The 12,404-nt window shown below is 41.6% G+C and overlaps 1 protein-coding gene across 2 annotated transcripts in view; it reads left to right on the forward strand.

The window, feature by feature from the left end:
- Positions 1-233: 233 nt before the first annotated feature.
- Positions 234-12,404, forward strand: part of DAB1 (DAB adaptor protein 1) — a 295,796-nt gene continuing 283,625 nt past the window's right edge. For both annotated transcript variants that reach the window (XM_068965481.1, XM_068965482.1), the window contains exon 1: positions 234-300. In XM_068965481.1, coding sequence (XP_068821582.1) covers positions 234-300 — 67 coding nt within the window. The remainder of the gene's footprint in view (positions 301-12,404) is intronic.

Here is a 12,404-nt window from a genome sequence, read left to right on the forward strand (position 1 = left end):
AGGGTTTCCTGTTTTTGTATGTTTGACAGTTCTTTTGTCCTTCTAATTTCTGATTTCACCAGGGTGGTTATTCTTAGTATTCTCTTCTCTTGATTTGCAGCGCTCGGAAGGAGTGAATGAAATGTGCAACTCGGGGTGTCATTTCTGAAAGGAGTCATTTTCTTGACGAGGAGTCCTCAATGAGCCTGGCCAAGGCCCGGGATCTGTGTGAAGTGGACTAAGGATTTAGTAGGATGTCAACTGAGACAGAACTTCAAGTAGCTGTGAAAACCAGCGCCAAGAAAGACTCCAGAAAGAAAGGTAGGGCTCAATCTGTTCCTTTCCCAATGGCTACTTATTGTGCAGGAGTGGGTTTTCGGTCTTTGGAATAGTACTTGGTACTATCTTTGTGATTGCATATAGTTTTAGAGTCACCAGCATTATTTGGTGTCTTTTTTATTTACAGTATCATGTTTTAATGGCTCATCCTTCTCTGGGTAAAGTCCAAAAAAAAAAAAAAAATCTTCATAATATGCAAGGCCCTACTTAACCTGGCTTCTACCTCTCTCTCCATCCCTCTAGCAATATCACTGCCTAAATCTGCACCACATCCCCACCCAACCCTATTTGCATTCCTGACATTCTGTGTCTTGTAGTTCACATTTGAATATATTAGGTTTGTCAAAAAGTTTGTTCAGATTTTTCTTTAAGTCTTACGTAATGAACAAACTTTTTGTCTAGCCCAATGCCAGTGATTCTCGAACTCCAGGCATGCAAGCATGACATAGAAATTTGTCAAAATACAGACTGCTGAGTCTTGTTCCTGGAGTGTTTGGTTCACTAGGTCTAGGGTGGGGCCCAAGATGCATTTATAACAAGTTCTCAGATGATGCAGATGCTGGTAGTTCAGAGACCAGATTTTGAGAGCACCTAGGCTATCAGGTACGCCCCAGATCCTTTTGTTGCTCTCCACTTTTTCTTAGACTGACCTTCTCCTCCTTATTTTCCAGGGTTGAGCTTAGAAGGGCTCCTGAAGGGCCTTTCCTTACTCCCCAAATTGGGTTACTTCTTTTGTTTGACCAGCACTGTATTAGCTCACTTTATTAAAAACACCCTGTATTTTCACTGGAGAGCTGTACTATACACTCCTTCAGAGCTGGATCTCTCGTTCACCCTTTTAACTCCCAGCAATTAGAAAGTGTCTGACATAGAGAAGGCACACAGGCATCTGGTAGAGAAGACTGGCGTGCATAGTGTGATAGCAGAATGATTCTATTGCTGTTCATGATTTTTGGAGGATTTGTTCCTATGGCTTTATGACCATGTCTCCTTGTTATAATTAGATGTAAGCAACTTGTTGCTTGGTGTATATGTGTGTGTGTCTGTGGTGTGGTGTGTGTTTTCTGTCTGTTTCTTCTCTTTTCCTCCCTGTCTTTAAGACTGTGTATAAGAGGATTAATAGAACTCTCTTTCAAGTCTTAAAATCTGTCAGTATGGGACTGCAAACAAGCTGTCGTTGGTTGCTTTGTATAGGCAGTGATTTGTCTGAGACATAGCCATGCCTGCCCAGTCATGTTTTCTGATGGCATTGTCTGATGCTCCATAGGAAGCAAAGGACATAAATGTAATATATATGCAGTACTTGGACAGTCAGAACCCTAAGAAGGACTATAAATTTTGCTTTAGATGTTTATTTGAAACACAGGTATTTTGGAAGAAGTCTATTTTATCCTTTAAAACCTAATATAAGCCTTGCTTTTTCTGCATGAGAGTATAAGAATAATAGAAGGAAAGCAAGTGAGAGAACAGGTCTTAGGAGGACTGCTACATGGAAAAAAAATTATTGCAGAGCCTGGTATGTACTAGAATTCAAATGCTTTTTCACTGGAAGCTGACAAGTTATATTTTTGCTTCAGATTTAACCTTTCCACTAAATGTATGCTCTTGAATGCTTAATACATTAGAATTGTACTTAATGCATATCTTTTCATTCTTAATTTAAATACATAAAAGCTGCAGCATTCTAAAGAGAGGATTCAGGTTTTTCAGAACATTGGCTTAGTTGAAGATTTGGAATGGGACTGTGAAGGTGACCTTTTGAACTCCTCATCTTCACGTCTTTGGTAGGTCTAAAGTCAACAGAGTACCTGTGCAGAGAGTATCCTCTAGTGAGTGGCTAATACTATGAAGTCTGGGCAGGCAGACCTGTGTTCAGATTCTGCTATATTACTTCCAAACTGTGTGAGCTTAGCATGTGACTTCACCTCTCTGAGATTCAGTTTCCTTTCCCTTAAAATGAAGATGGAATATTATAAAGCTCAAAGGCTCACTAGGAAGATTAATTGAAATAAGGCAAATAAAACACATAATATAGAACTTGGCATATGTTAAAATCTCAAAGAAGTTTATCTGTAATCTTCTCTTCTTCCCGTTTCCCCTTCCTCTTCTCCTTCCTTCTTCTCATCTTCTTCTTTCCCTGTCATCTTTCTCCATCTTTCCCACCTATGCCTTCTTTTTCATGTTTCTTTTCTGCCTTTTCCATTCCACGCTCCCCTTCTTTCTCATCTTTATCAGAATCATCACATTGTTTTCTCTTACCCAAGGCGATCGTAAAAAGTATATAGCTGATTTGTCCAGAACAAGATTTTACAATTATTTGTAATTATGCAACAGTGTTCAGTTCAGTTCAGTTGCTCAGTTGTGTCCGACTTTTTGCAACCCCATGAATCGCAGCCAGGCCTCCCTGTCCATCACCAACTCCTGAAGTTCACTCAGACTCACATCCATTGAGTCAGTGATGCCATCCAGCCATCTCATCCTCGGTCGTCCCCTTCTCCTCCTTCCCCCAATCCCTCCCAGCATCAGAGTCTTTTCCAGTGAGTCAAGTCTTCGCATGAGGTGGCCAAAGTACTAGACTTTCAGCTTTAGCATCGTTCCCTCCAAGAACACCCAGGACTGATCTCTTTTAGAATGGACTGGTTGGATCTCCTTGCAGTCCAGGGGACTCTCAAGAGTCTACTCCAACACCACAGTTCAAAAGCATCAATTCTTTGGCGCTCAGCTGTCTTCACAGTCCAACTCTCACAACCATACAGGGCTACTAAAAAAACCATAGCCTTGACTAGACGGACCTTTGTTGGCAAAGTAATGTCTCTGCTTTTCAATATGCCATCTAGGTTGGTCACAACTTTTCTTCCAAGGAGTAAATGACTTTTAATTTCATGGCTGCAGTCACCATCTGCAGTGATTTTGGAGCCCCAAAAAAGAAAGTCTGACACTGTTTCCTTGTCTATTTCCCATGAAGTGATGGGACCAGATACCATTATCTTCGTTTTCTGAATGTTGAGTTTTAAGCCAACTTTTTCACTCTGCTCTCTCACTTTCATCAAGAGGCTTCTTAGATCCTCTTCACTTTCTGCCATGAGGGTGGTGTCATCTGCATATCTGAGTTTATTGATATTTCTCCTGGCAATCTTGATTCCAGCTTGGGCTTCTTCCAATCAGCGTTTCTCATGATGTACTCTGCATATAAGTTAAATAAGCAGGGTGACAATATACAGCCTTGACGTGCTCCTTTTCCTATTTGGAACCAGTCTGTTGTTCCATGTCCAGTTCTAACTGTTGCTTCCTGACCTGCATACAGATTTCTCAAGAGGCAGGTCAGGTGGTCTGGTATTCCCACCTATTGAAGAATTTTCCACAGTTGATTGTGATCCACACAGTCAAAGGCTTTGGCATAGTCAATAAAGCAGAAATAGATGTTTTTCTGGAACTCTCTTGCTTTTTCCATGATCCAGCCGATGTTGACAATTTGATTTCTGGTTCCTCTCCTTTTCTAAAACCAGCTTGAACATCTGGAAGTTCATGGTTCAGGTATTGCTGAAGCCTGGCCTGGAGAATTTTGAGCATTACTTTACTAGCATGTGAGATGAGTGCAACTGTGTGGTAGTTTGAGCATTCTTTGGCATTGCCTTTCTTTGGAATTGGAATGAAAACTGACCTTTCCAGTCCTGTGGCCACTGCTGAGTTTTCCAAATGTGCTGGCATATTGAGTGCAGCACTTTCACAGCATCATCTTTCAGGATTTGAAAGAGCTCAACTGGAATTCCATCACCTCCACTAGCTTTGTTTGTAGTGGTGCTTTCTAAGGCCCACTTGACTTGACATTCCAGGATGTCTGGCTCTAGGTGAGTGACCACACCATTGTGATTATCTTAGTCGTGAAGATCTTTTTTGTACAGTTCTTCTGTGTATTCTTGCCACCTCTTCTTGATATCTTCTACTTCTGTTAGATCCATACCATTTCTGTCCTTTATCGAGCCCATCTTTGCATGAAATGTTCCCTTGGTATCTCTAATTTTCTTGAAGAGGTCTCTAGTCTTTCCCATTCTGTTGTTTTCCTCTATTTCTTTGCATTGATCACTGAGGAAGGCTTTCTTATCTCTTCTTGCTATTCTTTGGAACTCTGCATTCAGATGATTGTATCTTTCCTTTTCTCCGTTGCTTTTTACTTCTCTTCTTTTCACAGCTATTTGTAAGGCCTCCTCAGACAGCCGTTTTGCTTTTTTGCATTTCTTTTCATGGGGATGGTCTTGATTCCTGTCTCCTGTACAGTGTCACAAACCTCTGTCCATAGTTCATCAGGCACTCTATCAGATCTAGTCCTTTAAATCTATTTCTCACTTCCACTGTATAAACATAAGGGATTTGATTTAGGTTATACCTGAATGGTTTAGTGGTTTTCCCTACTTTCTTCAGCTTAATCTGAATTTGGCTATAAGGAGTTCATGATCTGAGCCACAGTCAGCTCCCGGTCTTGTTTTTCCTGACTGTATAGAGCTTCTCCATTTTGGGCTGAAAATAATATAATCAATCTGATTTCGGTGTTGACCATCTGGTGATGCCCATGTGTAGAGTCTTCTCTTGTGTTGTTGGAAGAGGGTGTTTGCTGTGATCAGTGCGTTCTCTTGGCAAAACTCTATTAGTCTTTGCCCTGCTTCATTCCGCATTCCAAGGCCAAATTTTCCTGTTACTCCAGGTGTTTCTTGACTTCCTACTTTTGCATTCCAGTCCCCTGTAATGAAAAGGACATCTTTTTTGGGTGTTAGTTCTAAAAGGTCTTGTAGGTTTGCATAGAACTGTTCAACTTCAGCTTCTTCAGTGTTACTGGTTGGGGCATAGACTTGGATTACTGTGATATTGAATGGTTTGCTTTGGAAGCAAACAGAGATCATTCTGTCGTTTTTGAGATTGCATCCAAGTGCTGCATTTCGGACTCTTTTGTTGACCATGATGGCTACTCCATTTCTTCTAAGGGATTCCTGCCTGCGGTAGTAGATATAATGGACATCTGGGTTAAATTCACCCATTCCAGTCCTTTTTAGTTCTGATTCCTAGAATGTCGACGTTCACTCTTGCCATAGCAGCTTCTATTCTTGTTACCCTTGTCTGGACCAAGGCACAGGAAAGCACACATATACATTAAAAAGAGAGAACAAGAATGTGCTGGTAATAGGATTAATTCATTTCCTGTTCTTTAGTTTCGGCTATGAGATTGTATAAGGATTCCATTAAACAAATGTTGCTAGCTGGGCCAAAATAAGTAGAACTTGGAAAGGAAGTAAGTAGTTTATATATTCATTGGTCTTGAATCTTGAATATAATAGTATTACTAAACTCTTTTAGTAATATTTTTCTATGATTCCTCTTTGATTTTCTCATGAAGCAGTATATAAATAACCTTATAAGTAAGTTTCCCAATCTTTAAATATTTGTTCTTTTTCTTATTTATTACATTGTCTCAGCCTAGTAGTACAATAGACTTTCCTGGTGACTCACATGATAAAGAATCTGCCTGCACTGCAGGATACCCGGATTCAGTTCTTGGATTGGGAAGATCCCCTAGAGAAGGGATTGGCAACCCAGTCTGTTATTCTTGCCTGGAGAATTCCATGGACAGAGGACCCTGGTGGGCTACAGTCTGGGGGTGGGGGGAGGGTGTTGTAAAGAATCATTAATATGATATTTAGTAGAGAGTAGGTCATGACATCTGGTCCCATCACTTCATGGGAAATAGACGGGGAAACAGTGGAAACAGTGTCAGACTTTATTTTGGGGGGCTCCAAAATCACTGCAGGTAGTGACTGCAGCCATGAAATTAAAAGATGCTTACTCCTTGGAAGAAAAGTTATGACCAACCTAGATAGCATATTCAAAAGCAGAGACATTGCTTTGCCGACTAAGGTCCATCTAGTCAAGGCTATGGTTTTTCCAGTGGTCATGTATGGATGTGAGAGTTGGACTGTGAAGAAGGCTGAGTGCCGAAGAATTGATACTTTTGAACTGTGGTTTTGGAGAAGACTCCCGAGAGTCCCTTGGACTGCAAGGAGATCCAACCAGTCCATTCTGTAGCAGATCAACCCTGGGATTTCTTTGGAAGGAATGATGCTAAAGCTGAAACTCTAGTACTTTGGCCTCCTCATGCGAAGAGTTGACTCATTGGAAAAGACTCTGATGCTGGGAGGGATTGGGGGCAGGAGGAGAAGGGGACGACAGAGGATGAGATGGCTGGATGGCATCACCAACTCGATGGATGTGAGTCTGAGTGAACTCCAGGAGTTGGTGATGGACTGGGAGGTCTGGTGTGCTGCGATTCATGGGGTCGCAAAGAGTTGGACACAACTGAGTGACTGAACTGAACTGAAATGAGGTATCCTTAACTTTTTCTTAAGTTAATAGAAATGCCTTAAATTACTTCTAAGTGTTTACGTTTTTTTTAATATTCATTATTAGTTCCCCTTCATTTATCATTTCTGGGAATTATTTTTTAAGTCTTGAATTTTCATGTTGAAGTTTATGATGCTTTTTCTATATTCATTTCAATGATTGTACATGTATTTTTTCGTTTAGTTTAAAATCAGTAATAAATCACTTATTTCACTGATAGATTTTCTAATCCTCATTTCTGTTTATGATATCTTATTTTACAAGCCCTGTGGTTTTAGTTTGATGTTTTACTTAATATTTTGTTATTTATATTCATCAGCAAGGTTGGTATATATTTTTCTTTTCTTGAACAATCTTTGTGCCTGACATAGGTCAAATTTAATAACCTTACATAATGATATTGGTGGTAAGGAAACACAATAATTTTAGACTTCTTTATGAACAATAAATATTTTTTTCATTTTTGATAGTTTCATTAGACTTTTAAAAAGTTATAGATGCCTATTACTGAAAACTAGAAAAGACAAGGTACGCATGCATAATCCTAAAAATTAAAAATAACTTATTAACATTCGAAGTTACTTCCTTCTGAACTGACTTTCCGGGGTAATATATATACTTGAGATTATGCTGTTCATATGATTTTACATGCTGCTTTGTCATTTGACATTCTATCATAAGTGTATTTCTCATTTTACTACCTGGTATTACAGAATGGAAGCGTTTTTCTTTTCTTGGCAAGATTTAGATGGTTGGTGGGGCAGACATTTTGCTTCCTAAAAAAAAAAACACCTGGTAATGTGAGACATCTATCATGACAAACAGCGGCATAAAGAATGTTAATAGGCCGTTAATAATTCTTCAGAACCCTTTCAGCCTAGTTCTGTGACCCAGGCTGTTGAAAGTAAGTCAGACAGATGCACAAACAAGTCACACTGGAGCATATTTCACCACACAGTGAGTTTCTAGACAGGCCATGTATGAGATGCAACTAGAGTATTCATAGTTCACATAAGGAGGGGATGAAAGTAGTGAGAAATAAAGTTGTTTCCTTCATTTCATTGTTATTGGATTGTGTCACTAGACATGCAGCTTGTCAGAGGTGCTTATTCTGGGAGTGGAATTTGATGGAGGACCAGAAAGAAAGAACGTATACTTTCAGGTTCATTATCTGCTGTTAAAGGGAGAGGGTCAGCCGACACAGTCTGTGGTGATCCTGGCCTTAGGACACTCAGTAGAAGACTGTGGTAGAGGAGTGGGTCCCAGCATTAACAGACATATCTGGGGGTGACTTTAGTGAGCGCCATCTGGAAGCTTAGTGTCGTGGAAGAGTGCTAACTGTGGAGTCCAGCAGACCTGGTTTTTCCTTTGTAACTCTTGTTCTTATCTATTGTGTAACCAGAATTTAGCTCCATTGACCCTTGTCTTTAAGTGTGTGATTCAAGTGTGTGTGTAGGGGGAGGTGGTGGGTATTACTACTCTGCTTGTTATCGGAAAGGTGAGTGAAATTATCTTGGATAAAGGGCCAGCTTGGGATCTGCAATATGGTCAGGGTTAGCTTTTTTGTCCTCTTCCTTCTGAGATCACGGGTTAGTATTTTCTCCCTATTTTATAGAAACACTTGGACATAAACTTAGTCACTTTCCTTATATTTATTTTGGAGCTCTACTCAAGGATAATTGATGAAGAACAGTGACACAGCAACATGCTACCTGGTTATTTCCTCCCAAACTCTGTTTGAACCCTAGCTGTGTGCCTTAGTAGCTGTGCAGACTTTGGGGAGGTTTCTTAGAAAATTTCTGTCAGTTGTGGCAAAGGAATGGTTTCAGGAATGGCATGCTCAGGGTCCTAATCCCTCCACTGACTGGTGAGTCCTGGGAAAGAACTCTGTTAATAATAACTGGCTTACCACTTAGAAGCTCATAAACTTTCATATTTATTATCCCACTGGTCCTTAGGACCTTGGGAGAGTAAATTTGGAAAGTCATATCAGCCCTTTGGTGCAGAGAGAGCTGCTATTTCATCACTTTTTTCTGCTGCTTTTATCCTGCAGGGAGGCAGACTTGGGGTCATCAAGACCTTGAATTTGTGTTTGTACCCCAGACCCCCCCGCTCTCTTGTTGTTCATCTCCAGGCAAGTCACTTCCACACTTTGAGCCTTACTTTCCACAGGCATTCAGTGGATGTAGAACTTGTATTTTCCACGTGTGACATGTAGAAGAGGCATATGTCATTAATTACTTTGTCTGCAAATGTTTATTCAGTCCTAGCCATGAGCCCAGTGGGAGCTTGGTGTTCTGGAATTGGAGCCGGGGGACAGAGACACTGGAGAAGGAGATTCGGGCTCCAGCCAGTACCTATAGCCTAAGAACTTCTGCCTGAGGGGAGGCTCTTCGGACTTCTGTAGGACTCATCCTTGTGGCTCAGTGGTAAAGAATCCACCTGCAGTGCAGAAGATGCACGTTTGATCCCTGGGTCAGGAAGATCCCCTAGAGGAGGAAATAGCAACCCACTCCAGTATTCTTGCCTGGGAAATCTCATGGACAGAGGAGCCTGGCAGGCTACAGTCCATGGGGTCAAAAAGAGTAGGACCTAACTGAGTACCCACACATGCATGTATCTTTCAGAAAACAAACAAACAAACAAACACATATATATATGTTTCCATGTTGCTACTTTTCTTCATTTCCATCTGTTACTATTCATAAATTTTGTGTTTCATTTTTACTCCAATTTATATTTACCAAGTGAAATACTTGGACTGTGAAGAAGGCTGAGCGCCGAAGAATTGATGCTTTTGAACTGTGGTGTTGGAGAAGACTCTTGAGAGTCCCTTGGACTGCAAGGAGATCCAACCAGTCCATTCTGAAGGAGATCAGCCCTGGGATTTCTTTGGAAGGAATGATGCTAAAGCTGAAACTCCAGTACTTTGGGCACCTCATACAAAGAGTTGACTCATTGGAAAAGACTGTGATGCTGGGAGGGATTGGGGGCAGGAGGAGAAGGGGACGACAGAGGATGAGATAGCTGGATGGCATCACCGACTCGATGGACGTGAGTCTGAGTGAGCTCCGGGAGTTGGTGATGGACAGGGAGGCCTGGCGTGCTGCGATTCATAGGGTAGCAAAGAGTTGGACACGACTGAGTGACTGAACTGAACTCAACTGAAATTATGAAAACTTTTTTCACTGCTTTCCTGACCCAAAGCAGGTGGATTTCAGCTTAATATAAGTAACATGATACTCCAGATGTCTATTTACATTAAAACATGAATAACTTGTCTAGAAGTACAGGAAAGTTTAGAAGGAATTAGTGTTTGGGGGCTGGAAGAGCCTCTCTTTCAAGATGCGTTCTTAAGAGAAGAATGACTTGCCCCGTTAGTCGCTCAGTCAGTTAGTGGCGGAGACAGAGCTGGAAGTCAGGAATAACTCCCTGGATGGTGTTGCTTGAGTTTGTGGATTATCAACAACTTCCCTTCTTAGGATTAAGCTCTTCATGTGTTTGCTCCCTCTTTTGTGTTGAAGCCTCCTGGAAGAGCTCATGCTTTAGAATCAGACAGACTGAAATGTGCAGTCAAGGCTCAGCACCTTTACTACATGTATCCCTCAGGCTAACTGCTTAATTGTTTCAAGTCTCAGCTCCTTCATCTTAAAATGGAGGTAATAATACCTGTCCTAAAGTGTTGTAATGACTATTATATGAGTCAAAAATATAAAACACTTAACAGTTCTCTGTATACAGACTCAAGGAAATTTTCCCTTTCCCCTCTGGCCCCCCAGCTGCCTGCCTGAAAGGTGACCTTTTTCTTAGTGCTGCAGGATATTAAAAAAACGTAGAAGGTACCCTTTTTCCAGAGGTGCATGGGGGTAATCAGGCAGTGAAAAAAACATACTGGTCAGTCTTCAAAAGGATGCTTTTTCCAAGAATAAGTGGGAAGTTAGACAGGAAATACAAGGGAAAATGGACCATGTTGTCAAGCTACATTCATTAATAACCATCATTTCTTGTGTGTTTCCTGCATGCTAACCACTTTAGATAAATTGTCCCCAATGAGCCCAAACCTTACATTGCCCCATGGAACACATAAGAAAATAGTGTTCAGAGAGATCAAGGGACTTGCCCTAGGTCATATAGCTGGTCTACACTAGCTGGAATGCACTAACAAGTTTGTCTGATGTGTAAGTTGGTGCCCTCTAAACACACGCATTGGCCCTGTGCCTTGCTGTGGGAGGTGGGAAATGTGAAAAAGGGCTACACTCTTTTGGGGGGATGGACATAGAAACAGGTTAGCCACTTGAAGTCAATTTATGGCACCATTTTGTTTTCTCAGAGTTGGATCTTGGTGAGCTAATCACTCTACTGGTGGTGTGATTTACAGGCTTTGGAAATTCAGTGTCAAGGATTCAAGGATTTAGTAGCAAGACAACATACATTTCTCTGGGGTTGGTCCATGAAGTTCTTGGGCTAAAGGGTTTGAAAAGGAGGAAACACCATTTTGGGTCCCAAAGTCTAGTTTTTATGGAAAGACTGCTGTATCACGTTACATGCAGTAGGCAGAGTCTTCTGTATTCCCCACAAGCACATGGCCTTGAACTTATTACAGGACGCCTCACCCACTGTGGCCATTCCCTGAAGATAAATTCGTTTCTGGCTTCATTGGTGACTTTATTCTAACTGGTTTCTTTAGAAAGTCGGTTTTCTTCAAATCCCGCTGCACACCTGCTCTCCTCCGTGAACATATTTTGTAACCCCAGCAGAGCAAGCTGCAGCAGGCAGAGCAGGAAGCCAGCCTCTGAGACCTGGTCCATGCCTCTCTGCCCCTTTTTCTCTCCCCATCCTGCACCATCAGAGCCCTGGTCTCAGGACACACTTCTGCGACTTTCATGCATGCTGCTCCCTCGCTTGGATCATCTTTCTCACCCTTTTCTCTGGACTGACTCTTGATCATCCTTCAGAACCCGGCAACCATTTGACAGATCCGTCGTCCTTGACACTTCAAGCTTCCAAGTGCCCTTGATGAATTAATCAATGATATTAGTTCCTGCAACCTCCTAAATATCTCTCAGATCCACTCATCCTCTCTCTCCACACTCCCCCTCTCCTCAGGATAGTTTGGGCTGCCTTCATCTGTCATCCAGACCATCCCATCACCCTCCTGAGCAGTCCTCAGGTTTTCAGAATCATCTGTCTCCAAGCTCTTCCTGACACTGCTCACTGATGGGAGGATCTGATCACTTCTGACCTTTGCTTCAGACCCTTCTGTGAACGGTCCCCACTGCCCTCAGGATAAAGTCCATGAGGTTTATCAGGGCTTCAGGGAAGCCTTGCCTGGCCTGTCCCCTTCTTATCTTTCCAGTCACATTCCTTACCACTCTTCCAGAATGATACTACACTCCCTGGCTTAACAGAATTCATTTCAGTTTCCTGATCGTACCATGATATATTTTGCATTTGGAATTTTGCAAATGTTTTTTCTTCTTCCAAGAATAGTACTTAAAAATAATTCTCTTCAAAGCAACTCCACTTCTGCTTTAGCTTCAAGCTAGCTATTACATCCCTGGAAATATTCGGGGGACCCAATGCAACCCACCCAATGCGATCCCCAGTTGTGATCATGACCAGTCTGTGTGCTCACAAAGCACCTCATTTTGCCCATCTTAATACATGGTTTTAATCATCTTTCAGTTCCTCTTTATCCC

This window comes from Capricornis sumatraensis, chromosome 2 (assembly GCF_032405125.1).
Source record: "Capricornis sumatraensis isolate serow.1 chromosome 2, serow.2, whole genome shotgun sequence".
In the NCBI taxonomy this organism is placed as follows: domain Eukaryota; kingdom Metazoa; phylum Chordata; class Mammalia; order Artiodactyla; family Bovidae; genus Capricornis; species Capricornis sumatraensis.